This window comes from Lithohypha guttulata, assembly GCF_036872675.1.
Source record: "Lithohypha guttulata strain CCFEE 5908 chromosome Unknown scaffold_5, whole genome shotgun sequence".
In the NCBI taxonomy this organism is placed as follows: Eukaryota; Fungi; Ascomycota; class Eurotiomycetes; order Chaetothyriales; family Trichomeriaceae; genus Lithohypha; species Lithohypha guttulata.
The window spans coordinates 867,264-888,443 of record NW_027042754.1 but is presented as its reverse complement, the minus strand read 5'-3'; the positions used below and the strand labels follow the sequence as shown (position 1 = coordinate 888,443).

The 21,180-nt window shown below is 49.9% G+C and overlaps 8 protein-coding genes across 8 annotated transcripts; 3 read left to right on the top strand and 5 right to left on the bottom strand.

Moving 5' to 3' along the window:
- Window positions 1-1,912: 1,912 nt before the first annotated feature.
- Window positions 1,913-2,674, bottom strand: LTR64_006768 (uncharacterized protein; the record flags this gene model as incomplete). Its single annotated transcript, XM_064901096.1, has 1 exon — window positions 1,913-2,674. The coding sequence occupies one exon, from the start codon at window positions 2,672-2,674 to the stop codon at window positions 1,913-1,915; it is 762 nt and encodes a 253-aa protein (XP_064752172.1).
- Window positions 2,675-3,658: 984 nt separating this feature from the next.
- Window positions 3,659-6,560, top strand: LTR64_006767 (uncharacterized protein; the record flags this gene model as incomplete). Its single annotated transcript, XM_064901095.1, has 2 exons — window positions 3,659-3,892; window positions 4,185-6,560. 2 exons carry the CDS (start codon window positions 3,659-3,661, stop codon window positions 6,558-6,560), a joined length of 2,610 nt encoding a protein of 869 aa, XP_064752171.1.
- Window positions 6,561-7,723: 1,163 nt separating this feature from the next.
- Window positions 7,724-10,479, bottom strand: LTR64_006766 (uncharacterized protein; the record flags this gene model as incomplete). The annotated part of the gene is made up of 5 exons (XM_064901094.1): window positions 7,724-9,441; window positions 9,488-9,617; window positions 9,665-10,009; window positions 10,061-10,307; window positions 10,355-10,479. 5 exons carry the CDS (start codon window positions 10,477-10,479, stop codon window positions 7,724-7,726), a joined length of 2,565 nt encoding a protein of 854 aa, XP_064752170.1.
- A 1,111-nt stretch (window positions 10,480-11,590) lies between these two features.
- Window positions 11,591-12,026, bottom strand: LTR64_006765 (uncharacterized protein; the record flags this gene model as incomplete). The annotated part of the gene is made up of 2 exons (XM_064901093.1): window positions 11,591-11,794; window positions 11,934-12,026. 2 exons carry the CDS (start codon window positions 12,024-12,026, stop codon window positions 11,591-11,593), a joined length of 297 nt encoding a protein of 98 aa, XP_064752169.1.
- Window positions 12,027-12,074: 48 nt separating this feature from the next.
- Window positions 12,075-13,953, bottom strand: slp1 (WD repeat-containing protein slp1; the record flags this gene model as incomplete). Its single annotated transcript, XM_064901092.1, has 2 exons — window positions 12,075-12,199; window positions 12,258-13,953. The coding sequence occupies 2 exons, from the start codon at window positions 13,951-13,953 to the stop codon at window positions 12,075-12,077; spliced, it is 1,821 nt and encodes a 606-aa protein (XP_064752168.1).
- Window positions 13,954-14,926: 973 nt separating this feature from the next.
- On the top strand, window positions 14,927-17,146 carry LTR64_006763 (uncharacterized protein; the record flags this gene model as incomplete). Its single annotated transcript, XM_064901091.1, is given in 2 exon segments — window positions 14,927-16,742; window positions 16,758-17,146. 2 exon segments carry the CDS (start codon window positions 14,927-14,929, stop codon window positions 17,144-17,146), a joined length of 2,205 nt encoding a protein of 734 aa, XP_064752167.1.
- A 219-nt stretch (window positions 17,147-17,365) lies between these two features.
- Window positions 17,366-18,474, bottom strand: LTR64_006762 (uncharacterized protein; the record flags this gene model as incomplete). Its single annotated transcript, XM_064901090.1, has 2 exons — window positions 17,366-18,172; window positions 18,256-18,474. The coding sequence occupies 2 exons, from the start codon at window positions 18,472-18,474 to the stop codon at window positions 17,366-17,368; spliced, it is 1,026 nt and encodes a 341-aa protein (XP_064752166.1).
- A 428-nt stretch (window positions 18,475-18,902) lies between these two features.
- On the top strand, window positions 18,903-19,376 carry LTR64_006761 (uncharacterized protein; the record flags this gene model as incomplete). Its single annotated transcript, XM_064901089.1, has 2 exons — window positions 18,903-18,994; window positions 19,049-19,376. 2 exons carry the CDS (start codon window positions 18,903-18,905, stop codon window positions 19,374-19,376), a joined length of 420 nt encoding a protein of 139 aa, XP_064752165.1.
- Window positions 19,377-21,180: the final 1,804 nt, after the last annotated feature.

Genomic DNA, 21,180 nt, shown 5'->3' with positions numbered 1-21,180 from the left:
ATCGACGTAAATGGCCTAACAACATTCAGAATGCATTGTTCCTGTGGAAAGTCCGTATGCCGAATATCCTGCTATACTCATATATTGGTGGTGATGAGTTCTAAGTCAGGGAAAACGCGCTTTGCTTACCTGTCGACTAAAGCCTAGAGGTCTTTTCGCTCCTATGCTAGTAGTCATATCCTTCTTAATTCTCTCGACCGTCACAGACCCTTCGCCATGTATACCTCTGTGCATGTCTCTACACGCACATGTTCGCAATTTTGTTATTCTAAGGTTTCACTTATTATAGAATGGTTGTTGTCATTGCACGAGTGGTGTTATAGGTAAAAGGGTAAGATAGCGTAACCTGATTTACTATTTATTTACTTCCTTATCAGCGCCTTCTCAAGCAAGCGCGATGACGTCATCTTCTTTTGAGGAGGGAAAAAGCTAAAGATAGGAAACTTACTAACTTATATAGGTTAGAAATCCTATAATAAGAAGTATTATATAATATTATTCTATCATTTTCATCAGAACGACGCCTACTGATAGTAACAGATAATTAGGTCGATAGTTATAGACCTGTTCTTATGTAGATCTACGTCTATAAAGTAGAGGCTGCTGAAGCGCGGAGCGTAGTACGATCCGATGAAGCAAAAGTCGCAAGTCATTGTTATAGAAGACGATTTCAGTTTCCGACGACATAAATCAAGGATGGATAGACGCGACAGTGTTACGACCATGCACACATTAGTCGGAACAGACCACGTGTTACTAGGGTGTACCATAGATAGCCAGTGCGCGGTGCGCAGGCACATCACCTGCGTACCGCCGACGCTACTGTACTTGGAATTCTTCCAAGTACTGAATCGTATAGATCAGACATGTAACATTACTCAAGACTCGTTCCTACTGGCCGTTATCTGTTGTGGTCCTAATAGACAGGCAATTACATTCTGTCTTAGAAATCTGTAGACTGCAGTAAAGTATACGGGATTTCGACGGACGTGCAGGCACGGCCGGTCAGACATACTTGACTCCTTGAGTCGCGCCTGCATAATCGAATATGTTTTTTCCTTTGATAGCGCGCGACAGGTCAGAACAAAAGCAAACAAACTTGTTCGAAAAGAGCGCCAGCTTATCATATAATTGGTGGACGCGAAGCAGAAAACGCGCTATCTAGGTTATGACGTCAGATACAATGCAAGTAGCCTAACAAGCGTGTCGCATTACTATACTACATACAGTGCTTACCAAACACCAGGACGCTTGCTGCTGATAGAGCTTCTATAAAGGTTCGATTGCGACTTGGTCGATGCTCCAAATATCATAGAGTTTGACGTCGAGCCATTATGAATATGAAAGAAAAATCACAAAGTGCGGAGCTCAATTCTTTCTACTTTCTAGAGCCCACTCCACGCTCTCTTACGCAGCGTCACTCAAAACTCCTGGCTAGCCACACGTACCAATGCAATACAACGAACCACAGGTACCTTTTCCCTCGGATGAGTAAAATTTGGCTGGTCTTCAACACTAGGAATATTGCGTATCTGCTGCGAGTCCAGTTGTCCAATTGTTCACAGCGTAGAGACGTATGGTTATCGCAAGCGTAGTCCCTAGAAATCTCCAGGCTGTCCTTTTCTGCTGGCACACTGCTGTTGGTCGGCTGGACTGGGCCGCCATTCGTGGAAAGCGACTGCGAGACCGTTTCAGTCGAAAGATAAGAAACTTGGAACAACCTCATAAAATGAGTTGTAAGCTCGAAGAGGTTGTAAGAACTCGTGTTGCAGCCGATGTTGTGAAGTCGTGGAGAGGAGTGTGCTAAACGTACTGCTTTGCTGCAAAAGGATGTCTATCGCTTCGATTTGAAAACTCACAGGCAGACACATGCTCTCCGGATTGCAGCCTTGGTCGGTGCAGGCGTGTGACTTCAACTGGCCGCCATCGACCGAGGCCACGCAAGCCAAGCATCCCAGTGTCTGCCGAGATGAGTTCCGATAGCATCTATCAAATATTTGCCAGCATCTCCTACAGCCCAAAATGATCTGCGGTGATGTAGGACAACAGCATAATAGGACAAGATGATAAGGGCTTCTGGTCGCCGAGCTGAAAGCAATTCCGCATATTCCTGTGGCGCTACCACAAGCCAGGCAAATATCATATTTGCAGATTGGCCTACTTCGGGTTCCGGGAGCCCAGCTTCCATGGCGAACAGATGGCCAAGTTCGTCGATGGTTTCGCGATAGATTTTGCGGGAGGCGTCGCTGATATCAGCACCACTGACCAGTCGTTCAAGGTCTTCATTTCGGAAAGTGTTGTCAATGCCTCTCTGATGCTTCGAAGTTGCATCCATGAGAATGACGTCCAGTTCCGAAGACAGCAAGTACGTCCACCAATTGCCAATGACCACACGTACACCTCGGAGAAGGCTCATGCATCCTAGCAAGGCATCTAAGGTATGACTGAAGTCAGCATCGCGGAAGAGGAAAGTGTCACAGAAGACGTGCAAGCCAAGGAGGGACGACATTAAAAAGGCTGCTACTATATTTGATTCGTCCAGCTTCTCCAGGATCGAGTTGTATCCTGCCGCAGCTTCGGATTGTAGTTGGGTGGCATGTTGATGGTAGAAATTCCTCTGTTCCGAGCGGGTAATACTGAGGTGTAGCGCTGAGGTAGATAGGATTTGCTTCATAAGGAAAGGAAAACGGACACCATGGTTTATACAGATTTCGGTATAGGCCTGCGGGACGTTGGCGTTAGCGACGAAGCTTTTGTATAGAGTAGTTGACCACCAGTACATCAGCTCGAGATGGAGCATATTCAGGGAAGTATTGCCATCGTCACGGTGTTCTGATGTGGAAGTATAAGTGCTTACGGGACTCCGTGCCGGCGTCGAGGTTAAGGAAGCAACGGTGTTCTGGGTTGTTTCGGCAGGTGTTTGTGGGAGTGAGGTGTCAACAGGAAGCCCGTCACGTTCGTAAGGGCATCTGAGCTGAGCTGTCTTGCAGTTGATGCATGCAGGTCTTGACTCATCGCACTTTAAGTGCCTCCGCTTGCATTGCTGACAGCCTCGTCTTGACTTCTTATGGCTTCTTCTTGGCGGCATATAGCTGATTTGTGGTTAGTTGGGACGGAGATAACTACGACCCGTATCGCCAGGTGTGTGTCTGATGAGAGCACAGATAGCGGCAGCATCAGGCATTTCATGGAAAACGCAGGCAGTAATGAGTTCTGAGATCCTGGTATCGTTTCAACAATAATCTAAGGGGGGTTGAGTATTCGGAGGAAATCAATTGCGACACATTACACGCCAGGCTTCAGTCAATGGTTCCAGGGCCCTTATCGAAGGAAAAAAGATACCGAAGACAGAACTGGTCCTGCCTGTGAAGGGCTACTTCCTGCGGAAACCGAAGAACGGAGAATCAGCAGAGTCGTTGTTTGAGGTTGTGGGGTCCAGTGGTTTTCTGCCAGGCCGTTCTCAGTTCAAGCCAGGGCGAGGTTGGGCCAATGAGAGCTTCGGTGGCTCTGGACAACCAATAAGGAACACGTCGCAAACAGACCAGTCTACGCCGGCGATCATTAATCGACATCGTCATTATCGACAAGCAGGAGGTTGCTCTTCATGTATATCCTCGCAACTCAAAGACCGATGAAATAGGAATCTATATCGGCCATGATGGTCGACGAGGCCGACGACAACAGGGTTAACCACACTACGCTTCGCTTTCGGGACTTTGTTGGTAGAAACCCGGCCCAGCATTCAATTTCCCAGCTGGACCTAGCGCGCCGTGACCACAACAACAACATGAAATGCTGCTGCGGTAGAGCAGGTTGCGCCTACCTTGAACACAATACCGCTGCTCTGGGCGACCTCGAAAAGGATCTCGAGACTGCTGCGAGACTTGGCCAGGTACGTGTGGCCATGTTTGTATAATGTTTGATTCTCTTTTCGTTCTCCACCAGGGTTGATATTTGTTGTGTGGCTCCAAGTGACACACAAAACGTTGCACGAGCAAAGCAGGATCACGTCAGATATGGACGATGACTGCGCCCATTGCTCGTGCAAAAGCACACAGAGAAGGAGCCAGTATCGCCGAAGTCTCTACGGCACCTCGTGCCTGCCTTTACTTATGGAAGACCGTGTCCAACAGCCTTTACACAAGCACAAACAATCGGATAGCGGACTGACATTCGCATTACAGGCACTGCTCGATCGCCACGAAGCCTATGTCAAAGAGTCGCAGGCTGAACAGGCTCGACTTGCTAACTATGTCCACGACCTCGAGAACGAAAAGGCGAGTCTGCAGAATGAGAACTATAGAGTGCTCAACGAGAACAGAGAGTTGCTGCAGAGACTTGAGGACCTAAATACCGACTTTGGAGAGAGTGGACAACGGGTGCATGACTTGGAACATCTTCTGCAAGACCGTGAGCAAGAGGTGAGGCGACTTAATGGGTTGACACATAAAGCACAAGACCTTGAGGTTAAAGTTTTGGACATGGAGAAAGAACGTGCTGAACTGACCAAAGAGGTCGAAGAGAAACAGCAACAGACGCGCAGTACAATCGTTCGATGGAAGGAGAGCGAACTTAGAATACGTCAGCTCGAGCAAGAGGTACAAAAGATTGAATGGGCTGCAAGACTTGACCGTGAAAGACATGAAGAGCTGGTCGCGCGTATGGAACGAGATCGTGCTCTTGATCGAGAACTTGGCCTTTCAGAGGGCCGCCTGAAAGCTTCAGCAGCTGTTCAAACTATGCAGAAAGGTGGCGTTCAGAAGCAAGTCGTCAGCAATTTTGTGAGGGACATCTTGCATGACAACGCAAACCTGCAGACCAGCGTCGCCGAGTTGAGAGAGCTGCTCCAGACAAGCAACGACGAAGTCCAAGCCCTCCGCGATCAGATTATGCTGCATCAACCCGTCCACGAGGACGAACTAGCAGTGCCTCAACGTGCAATCTCTCTTAGTGATGAAATAGGACTTAGTCAACCATTGCCGCAGAAACAGGTTCAGCAAGAGGTTCACGTTCACCATCACTACCACACCAAGACGGGGGCTAAGAAAGAGAGGACTCCTAGGAAACCATACAGGCGGGCAGGAACGCCTGCAACAAGTCTGCTGTCAAGTCCTTTGATGTCGGGGCGATCCACTCCAGTGCGCGGGTCGCACCGGTACAGTTCCAGCCCCGCTGCATCACTAAGCGTTCGACCGACACGATCCAGAGTCGATCGATGGTCTACACAGTCAACGGCGACAACATCAACGTATCTGTCTAGTATCGCGAGTTCTCCAACATCCTATCATGAAAGAAACGGTTTTATTTTTGACCGACTTGAGCGTGGCGAAGAGAGCTCGAGACCGACAAGTCCTGAATCTTTTAGTATAGCTTCACCACAACCCTTCAAGCGACAAGACAGGCGAATAGATGGGGTTCCTAGTGTTTCAGAAGGAGACGAAAACTTTATCTCTGATGACCAGTTCCCTCCGCTGAATCCTGAGGGATATATGGAGGCAGATGAATGGTGTGATGAGCACGAGGAAGTGATGATGCTCAATACAGAACTGACACCCAAACCTAGTATGGCGCTGAGGCGGCAGAGTCACTCAGAAACAGATGTCTCTGATTCACAGATCCCAGAGCCACCGCCGCCTCCTGATAATGGCCTCGAATCAGTTGAAGAAGACCTTGACATCCATACGTCAAATTCTGTCAACGAACCAGTCAAATCAGAACAACTTGTCAACTCCAATTGTGTTCGTGAGAAGTTGATGTCATCAACAGCAACCAACCCTACCAACATCGAGATCAGGCCATCTATCCGTCGATCAAATTCGCATGATTCCCTGTATTCGATCTCAGGTATGGACATTCATCTCGCTCAACAGTCCTCTCGGACCACGTTAGCTCTTCTGCGTGGCCACGGTGCGAACAAGCATCACTTTGCTCCAACTCCAGCACCAATCAGGCAGGCAGCAGCATCAGCAGCAACACAACCTCTTGCTACTGTTACAGAATACACAGCTACCTCAAGGCCAGGGCTCGAGGCTACAGCTAGCCCTAGCATGCAAGCATTGAGTGGAATCCATTCTCACGCCAACCGCAGTAATGCTGTGCAAACCCAAGGGAAAGGTCTGATCGGTTCTGTTGGTGGATGGGTATCAAGTAAATGGGGCAAGACGCCGACGGCCACGAAATCGGTGGCTGATCTCAGATCTGTCGCTTCTAAATCCGTGGCTACAGCTTCCAGACCTCCTACAGTGCACTCGACCACGTCGCCAGTCATGGCATCAAACAGCGCAGACGTGATACAGTCCAATGCAGGGTCGTCTGCATCTACGGGCAAGCGCAGTGTTAGTGCCACTGCCTTGTCTGTCTCTGCAGCAGTCAAAAGCGCCGACATTCCTTTCCCAGGTTCGATCACAAGTTCTGGTTTCTTTGGACGAGCTCCTGGCATCAACCAGTCGGGTCCAATACCAGGCTTCGCAGCAGTTATAGCTACGAGAAAAGTACCCACTGTGGTCAATCCCTCCACTGTGGACATTACAGGTCTAAAAGAGAGTCTTGCAGAGCAATAGCTTTGGCTTTTTGTATGGTCGATGACTACTACTCGTCAGCGTTGAGATGATTAGATTGAGCGATAGACCAAGACTTGGGCGATTTATGATTGACGATATCACGACGTGATGATCAGGGAAGGAGGAGTGCAGCCGCTCCGTGTATTTCTAGGGTGTTGGTTTGGCATGTGACTAGCTTTCAGCATAGTGAACTGCAGAAATCACTTAATAGAAAGATAGCTAGTTGGATAGACAATAAAGCCACCAGCATGACACTTTGATCCCGAAGTATCGAGAATAGTTGACTAACATTCGTTCCAGTTTGTACCTGTATGCCAAGTTCACCCTGCCAAGCTCAAAAGTCCTCCGCTCAATTTTATTCAACAAGCTGTTCCATCTCTGTATAATCCTCGTACAGTATGGGTTAAAAAAAATAAAAAAAAACTACTACTACCCAGCAACTACGATCACTACCACTTCTACAACCATCGAAATCATTTATGCCTAGCACAGGATGCTAGTATTGCTCCAACTCAATGCCGCGTGATGCCACGTATCGACTGCGTCCCAATGACCGGCAGATGGCCAGCATGCATGTGCAGGCCTCCTTGAAGCCGCAGTGCCGCACCACGGGGCCAAAGAAGCGGCGTAACGGTCTCCTCGTCTGCCACGTGGTCGACTCACAATGCAAGGAAGAGAAGAGCACTGGGTTTGAGTAGCACTGATAGGATGTGTGCACTTCCGAAAGACAGGTAGATAGGTGGACTCGAGTGGACTGATAACATGGTTCAATAGATGATGGCACGTTCACGAAGAATAGACATCATACATACAGACTATGTTCGTCATGCAGAAAAGGTGCAATTGGAATCTTGAAGCATAATATATATGTACTTGGAGCTTCGCTCTTGAGCGGATATGAGCTCGCTCAACCACACTAGGACGTTAGAGAGTTCATCTCGTACTCCTCGTGCCATGCATCAACAGCAGTTTTCGACCGAGATAGCCACCCAAAACACCTTCGCTGTACAAGCTCTAAACAACAAAAAAACATGCCATTGGTATCTCGTACAAACAAAAAGACGACAGTGGTTGAAATGATCTGGATCGTTCTCATCCAGATCATTAGAATCGATGCTCAACACGTAGATCGACAGCCTCTGAGACGCTGTAACACGGGTTTGTTACCTCTGTGATGGAGAAATTTTCTTTCCCTCGTTACCAGTGCTAAGATTGCCATTGCTGTTGGCAATTGTGTTGCTCCTGCCCATGCCTCTTGGCAAGTCCTTGGGCGTCTTCGCCACTGTAGGCGCAGCAGGAACCTCTTTGGATTTCATGATGATCTCGTCGACGTAAGAGCCATATCCATATTTGAACAAGTCTCTTAGCCAACTCCAATCGGTTGTGTTGTCAACCATTCCCTTCAGAACAGTAGCAATATCCTCTTTGCCTTTTTCGGGATCGGCTCCGAGGCCGATAGTCATTGCTGTGGTTCCCAGATGTTTGAATGTTGAATCCTGAGCGACTGTTTTCTTGTAGTGTTCGAGTAGATTCCTGTGCCTCTCCTGGTTACCGAAAGCATTGTCGGGTAGAGATCTGACGAACAATGGAAGAGATGTATACATGGCATTGCCCGAAGTGTTGTTCCTCGGATCTGGTGCGAACCCTCTACCTGTCTGCACTGCTGCACGCACGAACAGAGCTTTCAACAATGTCAGGCTTGGGTCTTCTGCAGGCGTCGTGATAGTGTGTTGAGAAGACGGGATTGAGGAAGCGACTGACCTATGGCTGGAGGATGCTCTGGAAGACTGAGACAGGGCGCTGGTTGGTCTCGATAGCGTATCTTCTTCAGCAACAACCTCGTTGATACTGCCCCAGCGATTTTGAGATTGACGCGCGACCACACGAGTCATTCTCTGAGTAGTGTTCGGCCTTGGGAAGGCGGGGGGTGCCGAGGCGGTGGACTTGGTCGAGATTGCAGACTGCGGAATGCCATTGTTCATTACGGAGATGGTGGGTGGCGGCGGTGCCTCATCGGGCGAGATAGTGGCAGTATCGTCGAAAATTGTAGTTGGAGTCTCCGGGGTGAATTTTAAACTATTCTGATCTTCGATATATCCTGCCTGCTTAGCCAATTGTACTGCTTCGGAGAAAGTCGTCTGGGTAGCGCGTGGTGTTCCTCGATCAGGTCGCACTTGAGTCCAGCCTTCACGAAACAGATCACACAAGTCCCAACAAGCTTGCATAGCATTGCTTAGCAGCTCCTGATCAGGCCTGCGATTCTCCCTCCTGCTTTGCCTGAGAGTAAACAGCATCTCTGCCAGAGTCCAGCATGTTCGTAAAAGTGCATCAGACTCCTGTGCCAGCTTCGACTTCTGCTTCATCAGTCGATGACACAAAGTGACATAGAACTCGAGGGTCCTTTCGCGAAAGGCTTCGGGCAGGGTCCTGTCGTGAGTATTGAAAAGATGGTTGTTCAGCTCGAAGCTTACTCGTAATACTGAGTCCGCAGTATCATCCTTACGTATACGTACGTCGAACAAGGCTTGACATAACTCACGGCAGAGACTTAATGTAGCTTTGGTACCACTGGCTGCATGTATGTCTTTTGCCTCGTACAGATTCTGACAGAGTTTCCAGCAGGTTTTCCATGCCATCTCGTGCATGTTGCCTTTTGAAGAGCGGCCTGTCAAGAACATGCGAACTCGATGGCGATTACTGAGACTCTGCAAAGTATTGCAAAGTGTCCAGCATTCGGCAAGAGCATCCTCCAGGAACTGAGTTTCACTTTCGATCTTGCGGGCTTCCAGTCTTTCGCGGACAGCAGCCTCCAGGTCGTCGGCCGAGGCTTCAGTAGCCGCATCGAGATCTAATCGAGGATCGTCATCACCCTCTCGAATACCTGGTGAACTTTAGTGAAGAGTCGCAGAAGAGGTCTAATGGCATACTCGCTAAGCTTGAGCCCGGACGGCTGAAGGAGAGCTCTTGACGCGTCTGAGCTCGTGGAGTGCTTGCCCAATCTTTTGAGGCAAGACTCGGGGCTTGGAGAGGAGATCCCATAGCTTGCGGGGTGGGTTGCTATATATGATCAGAGTCACGTCTAGAAGAGAGGCTTATGAACCTACGTCGGTATTAAAATCAGCTGACGCTGCTTCTGCTTCTGATTCGGGACGCAGTGTTGACTCGGATGGCGCTGTCGACTCTGTTGTGGTGGAAGCAGCTGTGCTTGGTCGCTCCGGAGGCGGGAGAGGCTCTCCGGCAGGCTCTGTCTTGGACGAATGTGCTGAGGTGGAGCTGGATTGGCTGGCAGATCTATTTGAACGTGGAGCTACATGACTCTGTGACAAGCGCGAGAAGGACCGGGTTCCGTGTCCCTGGTGGAAGCGACTGAAGCCTGAAGGGACGTGAATAACGGATTGAGGAGGTTCGTCTTCTTCGGTGTACGGGTCTGTTATTGGAGTTGTATCTATCTACATGACGGTTAGAGCAGGCGGAGTGAGTTACGTAGGAGCAAGGCATACTTTCAAGCTAGTGGCAGGGCTTCTCAACAGGTTGAGGTTGAGGCTGAGATTGGAGGACGCCACATGAGAGGTCTTGATTGTTTGTGGTAGAGCGCTTTGTGGCTCCTCCTCTCCATCAACGTCGGTAAAGACAGTGCTTGTCTCGGAGGTGGATGGTGAAGGAGCAGTAATATCCGAGGGAGTGACGGCCTCTTCGGACTGAGGCTGGACTGTGAGATGGCGACCACTCATGCCATTCGGAGGAAATCTGGTCTAGTGAGTGCTTGCTTGAAGATGGTGAGGAAAGCAACATACATATCGTTATGCGCGGCACCGTTGCTGGGAGTCATGGCGGAATTTGGCCAGGGCGAGTCCGGGACTGGAGAGAAGCTGCGAGGCAGTAAAGCTTCAGCAGCATATGGAGCCTCGACAGCAGCCATGACTTGCAGACAACAGCTCTGCTATTTCGAGCAGTCGGGGAGCTCTTGCGTCCTCATGCGAGGAGCAATGACATGTCGAAAGTCAGTACTGCTCACGAGGACATGAATAGCAACCAGCAGTCTAAGTCAGTCAATCAAGAAGAGGGCAGACTTCACTAGGGTGGTAGTGCCGCAGGGAGGATAGAGGATGGGATGACAGCGCGTAGGAAAGATTGTTGTGCAGTGGTTGCTGTTTGCAGAGCAGGACCTGTGTCTCGCAAGCGACGGTCGTGTATCTCGAGGCCGGTCAGTCTTGCCGCGTCAATGACCTTGTTGTTGCAGCTGTTGGTGCTCCACCTCTTCAACGTGAGCCGACTGAAGGTTATACAAGGTTGACACGGTGCTCTTCAAGAGTCTTACTAGCCACAGCTATGTACAACTGGAAGCATTGAGTCGAGCTAGGCAGGACGAGTATGCATGCGGCGGGCAGGAGAGGATATGCCGCTACTGTTGGCGAAGCGTGGGCGCTTACAGAATGCTGGCAGGCAGGAAAGCCGGCGCGAGATGCGGCTCAAACTTGTAAACTAGGATCGTGTTAATATTGTGCAGAGATGATGAGCAGGCACGCAGTTTCGTAGAAAAAAGACAGCTTCGGGCAATAAGGCAAGTAAGCAAATGATGGAGCACTGGAAAGAGTGACACAGTTGAAGAATCAGATGAAGACAAGATCCGCAGCAAATGTCCCAGTGGTTCATCCTCTTCGCACCGACACCATGGCACACAACTCGGGACCTTAACTAGCTAGCGGGTTGCTCCCTCGAGCCCGAGTCGTTGGCGCTGCCAGATTGATGCGATCGAACATGAATGGTGGACGCCAACATCAATAACGGCGCGGAGGAAACTTGCACTCTCCACGGCGGCTGGAACGTGCGCGCTATCACCGAATTAGCCAAGCGACTGCACGCCTAATCCAGCTTCAGTTCCGTCTCCTTGGGTACGCGTTATCGTAGATGTGGTGACAAACTGCAGCTGCTTGCAGCTATCACCTCGCTCGTGGTCTGCTATTGGATCGCAAGGGGCGATAGTAGTAAGCTAACTTAGTGATCGATCCAGACCAAGCATTGGACGACTTCTACGCGCCCACGCTTTCTGTCGCTGGGAGTGCATGCGAAGGAGTAGAGAGGTGGAGGACTCTGTTGGCGTACGCACCAAATTCAGCAGCACGCCCAATCACCGACAATTTCTCGATCAGCGACTCCAGATACTCGCGCTCTTGGAAGGCACAGAACACGCTAGCTAGACCAGCAACATCTCTAACCTTGGTAACAAATGTACGCTACGTTTCAGAATTTGAATCATGGTTATTGGTTAACGTATTATCCACTTATCACAACGTGGAATATCTCCTGCATGGTCGTGATCACTCATCAGTGATTACTACTCGAGTACAGTCTTGCTAGAAAGTCGTAGCTTACATTCAACCACATGTTCAATAACCGGTCAGACATTATAGCTTCGTCACGCCCGTCATCACTGGTCAAATTGATACAGTGATCCACCAACGCCATGCTTGAACGCAGTGCCGCCAAAAGATGAGAACTTGACAAACAAGTGGGTTACCGGATGGTCATCTGTTTGGCCAACTGGCCTCCCTTGCCAATTCCTCCTTCTCGCGAAGCCGAGGCACCGACACCCGCTTTTCGTTCAAACACCTTCCAAAACTTGAGGCTCTCATCGGCAGCTAGACAAACTTCGTTAGTCTCTCGAGCACAATATTTCTTGGGAGGTTGAGTACATACCTGCAGTGGCTAGCATCTGTCCGTCTGGGCTCAAGCAGCTGTGCAGCACTCGTGTTTCGTGTGCTGGAATTTCCACGTTTCGGACCAGAGTAGGATAGCTCCAAATGCTGAGGGAGTTGTCAGGAAAGCCGCTTGAGCTGACCAGCTCCCGATAGTGGTTGCTGAACTTCAGGCTGGTTACCTGCGATCCAGTGTCGATGCTGTTGACACGAGCACCAGTGGTCGTGTTCCAGAAATGAATGTGTCGATCGTATGAACCACCTCCAGTAGCGAGAAGATTGAGTTGCCAAGGACACCAGCTAAGTGCCTTGACGGCAGCACGGTGATTCTTCTTGGCAAACTTGGGGGCAGCAAGTGATCGGGCATCCCAGATGGACACGAGGTTGTCGTTGCCTCCAGTGGCAAGTTGGGCCCCGTCAGATCTCCATTCAAGGCCACAGACCTCGGATGTATGAGAAACGAGCTCAGCAACCTTGTGGTTGGCGATTCGGACGTCGTGGTTAAAAACAAGGCCCGATCGGGCACCAGTTGACAACGTGTGCTTGTTCCAGCCCATGACACCAACTCGAGTTTCGTGACCAAACATGCTGCGGAGCTTGGTGCCCTCTTCGACATCCCAGATCTGCACCTCTCCGGAACCTAGACCGACACCAACGTAAGCACCGTCGCCTGACCATTTCACACTGCTGACATATGTGTCGGCAGGAGTCTCAAGTAGCTGGCTGACTGTGCCACTTTCTGCGGTCCAGACGTATACATTGCGCTCTAGTCCGATTGCGACCTGGTTTTGAGAGCTCCAGTCAAGAAGATTGAGGTAGTAGTCATCGACCAGGCCAGGAGCGTCAAGGACACGTTCTGGTGCAGAGGCAATGCGTCGGCGGAACTGAGCTGACTGAGCGCTAGCTTGCTTGAGAGGTCGGTTGTACTGTGTTCGGAGGTCAATAGGCTTTGATGACTCTGGTGGGGCAGGCTTGAAGGCGAGGATGCGTTGGTTCGTTGAAATGCCGCAAGCGGAAGCTAGAGTAGACTCATAAGTCGACGCACTTGACTTTGGTCGGACAGTTGTGCTTTCTTCGTCCTCTAGACCCATATTCTCGAGAGCTGAAGCGATGTCTCCATCTGCGCCGCGAGCAGAGATGCCAAATGCTCCATCGAGCACAGAAGTCTCAGTACCACTGGACTTTGGTCGAGAGTTCTCGTCAAACTTGGCAGAACCAGCGGTAGCAAGGCCTTCACTTGCCGTTCTGTTGGGAATGAACCGATCTCCAGTCTGGTGTGGGAGACGTATTGTGGTCTTTCCTGCTCTTGAGCGGATCGCGCCATCCTTTCGGGCTCGTTCTCGCGAAGGCGTTGTTGTGCTTGGACCAGTACCAACCAGTGTGAAGTCTGATACTCCTAGATCAAGGTGCTTTGGTGGTCTCTTGCTCTTTGCAATGTTCGATTTCGGCGATTGTGCGTAGGCGAACTTCGATACAGATCGTGTGATTGATCGTGAGTAAGCTGTTGAGCCATCGCGCTTGTGTATCGATCGCTCTACGGCAGGTGTGACAGGTGATGAATTGGTTGAGAAGTTTGTCGCCAGGCTGGTTGTTCTTGGTCGAGGCGAAGGTGTCAGAGGCATGCGACCGCCTGCTGTCTTGGTGTTGAAAATGCCATGATGGCTCTTGAGTGGTGTTGATAGCACTGCGGTAGCCATTGTGTGTGATATTGATGGTCGAATGGGCAAACTAATGCTTCGACCGTAGTCCTGTAGTTGTCTCGAAGGTCAGGGAAGACTTCGAGGGGTTAGTATCGTGGTCGATTAAGCAATCAGAACTTGTCGTTGAAGATTCTGTGCTTGGAATCCAGCAATTCAGTGATATCTCAAGATGCTCAACTGAATGGGTCCTGAGAAAAGCTATTGGTTGGTGGTTAGTATTCTTTTCGTTGTGGTCCACTGAAATCGTTGGATTGACTGAATAACCGAGTCCAGTGTTGCAGAGTCAAGGCTTTATAGCAATCGAGGAGCGATCAAAGCTAGCTGGTAATGCGTAGTAAGATCTAATGGATTGTCTAGGCAATGCTCAAGCAAGAATAGTCTTTTGATGTAGAGGGGGTTTTGAGAGAGGAATTGGTTATGAGAAAAAGCAGAGGAAATAGTTCTGTAAAGGAAAGCACGTTCTTATGCCATTGTTGACGAGCTAGTCGTTAACAGGGCAACGTTTCTAGGCCCTCTTCTGCTCGAGGCTGTAAGATAGCCTTGCAGACTCCGCGGGGCAGTAGGACATCTTTTGACGACAACCACCGTGTCACCTCATTGGCCACTCCTGCAGCGTAAGCGCCAGCCGCCTTTACAGGCGCTTTCCTGCTTTTGCGAGGCCTCCTGCGCTTGAAATCCATCAAAATTCTGGGCTTTGTCCGCTTAGGGATTCAAGCATCACTGTTTCGCTTTTCACTTCCAGTCCATACTCTTGGTTGACGATCTTCTGCCATCCAGCCTCACTTTGATACGCGTACAACACATTACGAATACTGCGACTTTCAATACTTCTATTGTCACCTCCTTCTGTTTCTTGGGCTTCAATTTATCACTTCACAGAGTCGACCCACGCGCAATATCCAGCGCTCTCGCTTTTCACAAAAAAGCATGTGTTGAGTTAGCGTAAACAAGCGGCCTCAAGTCCTATACCATGAATTCCCCAGTCACTCCACAACCACAGTTTTTGTCCCATATGTCGGCTACTGCTCTCGCTGCTCAGCCCTCCACTGCAAGTTGGTCAAATGCACCGACCGGACCATTACGATCTGCCACGAACACACCAACTGGATCATACTTGATGCCGACAACTCCCGCCAAGCCTGGCACTCGAGGCGGCGACCGAGAGGCCAAGAAGCCAATGATCAGGAAGTCCACAGGTCAGAAACCAGCATGCTTGGTCAATGCATCGGTGACTTATTGCGGAAATGACCAGATATATGCATTCGGCGGCTTCGACCAGTTTACTGATGAGGTTTACAACCATGTCTTGCGATTAGATCTAAAGTCGCTTAATTGGGCTCTTGTCGACAATTATGGCGACATACCTGGCGTGCGCATGGGTCATTCAGCTTCTCTGTATCAAGGCGACAAGCTTTTAGTCTATGGTGGTGAGAACGAGCATCGAGAGTACTTGTCAGATGTGGTCATCCTGGACCTCAAGACACATCACTGGACTCAGCCTGAGGTGCACGGAGTGGTGCCAAAGGGGCGAGCTCGCCATGCTGCTGTGGTCTACGAGGACAAGCTGTTCATCATAGGAGGCCTGACAGGAGAAACGAATTACATCCTGGACGATATATGCTACCTCGATCTGAAAACATGGACTTGGTCAAAAACTTGGACGTTTGTGCAGCGGTTTGATCATACTGCATGGGTATGGGGTGGTCGGTTATGGGTCTTCGGTGGACTAGGCATGGACATGGAACGCTCGTCCGAAATTTGGTGGCTAGACCTCAAAGGCAGCTCCGCCTCAAGATGTGGGACTGCTACTGGACGGATGGGTCCTCCTCTTGTTGGACAACATGGACGAGCTGACCCTTTCGGCAGCCACCCTAGAACCGAGTCCTACACAGCAAACTCTACAAGTGTGCACATACGTTCGAGAAGAGGTGGACCAACAGCACCTGGCGCTATTTCCACCCTGAGATTTTTGTCGGGTCCTTACGTGCCTATGCAAAATTCAGGGACGCATTTTCACGTCTGCTCTAGTGGAGCGCTTTTGGATTTTGTGTCTCCTGCTGCGACTATTCGTCACAGTGATTGCAATTTGTCGACCCTGGAGCTGGATTCGATGCGATGGCAGAAGCTCGTGGAAGGACCGGAATTGTTTGGTCCAGGGTACAAATGGCATTACTGCACTATGAACGAGGATGGAACAAAAGTCTGGCTACTAGGTTCACCCACAGAAGAAGGAAACAGCAATGCAGGTGGTGAGCAACAACTGAGTGAGGTCCTCTCAATCGACCTCCGGAGATATGGTCTGCTAGGCAACGACAGCACACCATCGTCGGAACAGAATCGCATTCTGGCAGCTGAAAGAATTTCGTCAGCGAGTGTTGGTCTGGGTCAGGACTTGGCTGCCATGTTCGATCAGCCGCCAAGTACAGGTAGTATGGTCGACTTTGAGATTACTGCTGAAACAGATGGATCGCTGTTGGACGACGATGAATCTGACATGGGGTCACTTACTCCTGTGGCAGGTTCTTCCGGACTTGGCACGCCTGTTGCCCGACCCAGCTACAGCTCGAGCAGCAACATCCCACCACCAATCCATGTCCACAAATTTATTCTGCAAGCTCGATGGCCACACTTCAAGCGACTACTGAGCTCAAAAATGCTTGAATATCAAACGAACAAGCTCCACATTCCAGAGCCATACTCCGTGGTGCGGGCATTCCTCTACTATCTGTATACCGATGACATCTCGTCAAATACGGCCTATTGTCGCGATCTGGGAGACGTCGCTGGTATGCTAGTTCTAGCAAACCTGTACGATATGCCGAAATTGAGACTTTTATGTGTCAATCGTCTATCCCGCGAGATTGACACCGAGCATGCCGCTGTTATCTGGGAGCGCGCAGGTCGTACCGAAGAAGAGTGGTTGAAGAACCGAGCTGCCAGATTTTGCATGATGAACTGGGGCCGTGTCGTCCGTACTGATGGTTTTAGAAGTCTCAGTCGCACGTCGCTTATGGAGCTCTGCGAGGTAGTCGATACCGAAGGAAGAGTTGTGGGTGGCGAAGAACTCGACGATGGCTTCAACATCTCAGCAGGATATCCTGGTGCGAACACCAGTGGTCGTCGCCGACATCGAGATAGTACCACGGAGACGGAAGACGGAGTTGACGACGATGATGTCGATATGAATTAGGATTAATATGAGCCACGAAGAGCATAGCTATGGAGTTAGAGGATACGTGGGAAGGCGCATCCGTTATGAAGTGCTAGGGAACATGGTCGAGCTGCAGAATTATGGCGTATCGTACTCTGAATTTATGATGGCAAGGAAATACCTCGTTTCAGGTCGGGGAAATGTCTATGGCGCCGAAAATACTGTATCTATTTTAGCATGGGGCTCAATTGTATAGACTCAAAGTCTTCGAATTCGCATCAACACAATAGGAAACGCTTGCTCGTGGAAGAAGCCTTTCTGCTCCATCACACTCGAGCAGCGCAAATCTACATTCTCAATTGATAAGCCTCGCTCTTCGCACGCTTTTCGAAAAATGCTCAATGTCCTTCCGTTCCTTACAGTTGCCGAGATCAAAGCCTCCAGCCCTGTGTCGGCGAACATATCGAAAATCAAAATCTTGAGTAATTGAGCGAGCACAGGGACCACGTCAGGACTATATGTTATGTCCGCTCCTAGGATCAGGTTGTAGTCCGGAAGTCCATCATCGGTCGCCAGGTTGTCTTCGAGGTCGTCGACGTCGCCCCAGTCAAGGACTTTGGACACAAGATTGGAACGCTCACTATTAGCATTCACTAGCAGATGCCGGTTGCGATAGGTATTCTTCTCCAGGCTCTCGACTACATGAGGCAGACCGTCCGTTCCTAGCACGAAGTCTGCACGCAACGGTCCAGCACAGATGATGCTCACCAAGCCCGTCCCAGCGCCAAGCTCGATGATCTTCTTGCCATGCACCAGGTCCGGGTTCGAGTGAAGGTACTGCGCGAGATGTAAGCTGGCCTCCCACGTTCTAAATCCGACATTTGAGCCTGCCGCAAGGAGATTTGGTGCTTCCTCGATGAGGATGCGAGGAGGTGGTGGAGATGCATCAAGTGGTTCTGGAAGTGTATAGGTGATGATTTGAGTTTGATATGCTTGGTCTGATGGGTCGCCTTGCGGAAGGCTAGATAAGTAGCCCATATGCTCCATTAGTTGGTCGGAGACGGCCTGGAAGAGGTCAGTAGCACAATGAGCAACGCAGAAGACGAAACACAAGCCACGCCACGCAGCAAACAAGCAGTCTTTCTTACATCTTCTTCGGGGTCGAGAATGGCGCGCTCAATGAGCGAAATGATTTGTTTGAGGACTTTTCGCTGATATGCAGGTGGGCCTTTTAGAGGGCCATCAAAGAAGTGCTTGTATAGCTGATGTTGTATGTCAGCCTCTAGCAGCAGCTTCGACGGCGGATATGTCAAGTTCGAAATCTGTTGCATGTACTGGCGGTGAAATCTTATTAGCAGAGTGTCCATGGCTGGCAGTAAGTTATGTGCTAGCCAGACGTGAGGATTGAGCTGGCTCATCCCCCATGCAAGAATAGACGGGAGTCTTTATTGCATCGACGTAGGTGCGGAGCAAGGTGCTAAATCTGCTTGTAAGCACGTCAACGGAGCAGTTCGTGGTTTTTGATGCCTTCAAACCGTGACTGTGGTATAGAGCTCGGTTTATCAGAAGTGCAGAAAAGCTGTCATGTCTGGCTTAATTTGTTGAAGCCTCGTTCCTAAGGCTGCCATAGGGTAACAGCGACTCGCGTTCACGTGAGCATAAGCAATCTTGGCGTGCGATCACCACTTTGGCAAATTAGCCGACAAAATGCTTGCCAAGCCACTCACGTTTGTGCGGGTTTTGACCATTTGAACGTCGACGCCGAGTACCTCGAACCACATCTACAATAGCAATCATGGCCACTCCATCGAGCGCTGACCAGCCGGTCACCATTCGAACACGAAAGTTCATCACAAACAGACTCCTGTCGCGAAAGCAGATGGTCCTGTAAGTTGAGATTGAGCTGCAACCACGACAGGCCCAAGTACTGACCGCAACCAGTGATGTCCTACACCCAAACCGCGCCAATGTCTCCAAGAACGACCTTCGAGCCAAACTCGCCGAAGTCTACAAGTCCAACGCCGATCAGATCAATGTCTTTGGTATGCGAACACAATACGGTGGTGGCAAGACTACAGGTTTTGCTCTGATCTACGACTCAGTTGAAGCCATGAAGAAATTCGAGCCACGACACCGACTGGTCAGAGTGGGACATGCAACCAAGATCGAGAAGGCTTCCAGGCAACAGAGAAAACAGAGGAAGAATAGGAGCAAGAAGTTCAGAGGCACTGAGAAGACAAAGGGTGCTGCTAAGAAGGACAAGAAATAGAGGTGACGCCTATCTTGTCTGCTATTTTTGCGATGTGGAATGGGGAGGTCTGATGCTCGTTCGTGGTCCGACCCGCAACAAGAACAATGGCTCATGGTCATTGGGACGAGGAGATTGTGTGGTTGATGATTGCAAGATAACTGAGTCATGCTCGACTGCAGAGGGTTGAGCTGAACGGAGCAATTCAAATGCGACCGAGATCGTGATCTACTTGCAGGCATATCTTAGTGATGAACCACTTGACAAGAGCATGTACAACGCAAATGCATAAATCCTTCAGAACCACGCACATTCGATCGCAATGCAAGCTTGACATGATCAGCGCACTGACAAAAGACAGTTGAAATCGGTCGAGGTATACGGAGCCTTCAATTGCACGTCCCAATGTTTCGAGATGATTGCTAATGCTACATGAATTTCACACAGACCTTTTTATGCCTGCACACTATTGGCCATACTCAGCCAAATCTGTCAACAACTGTGACCAGCATTTTCCAAGACCCCTGCCCATCGCGTCCCCTATGAAGGACAAAAGCCACAATATTCGTAAGCTATCAATAACGCAATACTACTTTTCGTCTCATATTGTACAAATCCGTGAGACAATCTCTCAAAAGCAGGTGATACCGATTGAGCCATTCCCATAACTATAACACTTTTTGACCACATACCAAATCCTTAAGACGTGGTGCTGTGGTGTGAGCAACTCTGTTGAGCACAACACCGAATATCATTACTCCGATTGTTAGGGGAGTAGGTATTAGCAGAAGACCCGAAAGCTGGTTTATCTGCAATGTAATGATACAAGAGCAGATGCTGTTTGGTGCAGGCATTAGTATGGTGTCATACTTATCAGTGAACTTGTTGAGCCTTGGTGCTCCGAAAATTGGTCGGGTTCAGCAGCTTGCTGGCCAACCAATGAGCTGTTTCTGGAGCCAGAAGTCTGCGGCACATTCCAGCTTGTCGCGAAGCCACTGGTCATCAGCCTTGACGGGAGCATCGTATGTGAGCGTCGTGAGGCTCTGCTGCTACCGCTGCTGTACCCGTACAGTGTACTGACTGGTGATGTTGTCCGCAAACTGTCTCTTGAAGCACGAGTATGGAGAGCAAGGCCGGGCGGCTCAGTGGACGATAGTTCTATGTTGAGAGAAGATATGCTTCGCAGGCGTGGTTGTTCGTCATCGTTGCTGTCCGTAGCGATTGGAAGCGCTGATGCAGGTATGCTGACATGTTGGCTGGTCGGTCCATCTGAATACGGATAAATTGCCGTTTGCTCCTCGCAAGTCGTCAACTGCCCGACAGAAAGGTCTTGACTTCCACCACAACTCGTTCTGCTTGAAGCATTGCTGATATGCGATGCAGTATCTGTATTCCAAGTATGAGATGAGCGATGGCTAACCGCACTTAATGGTGGTGTATCGCGTTCTTGAGATGGAATCGGTGGTAATGCTGTGGCAACGATAGGAGTGTGGGCGCGCCCCAAGGACAGTATGCGCTCGTTGCTCAATTGATGCTGTCCAACATGGGTACCAAACATTGAATAAGACTTGGTACTGTCGGCTGGTGTGAGGGGATAAACAGGTGACATTTGCGTATTCTGCTGCGATACTGATGCACTGTGTAGCTGGTCTAGCCACATCGAACTTTGTGATGTTCGAGGCATTGCACTCATATAGCTTACGTTCGATCTAGTTGCGTGCTCGTGATCTGGAAGCATATATGATGGCGGTTGTGTCACAAAGGACGCTCCGTTATCTGATTCATACAACGAATACGCTGATGCATGATTGCTGGGATTCCAAGG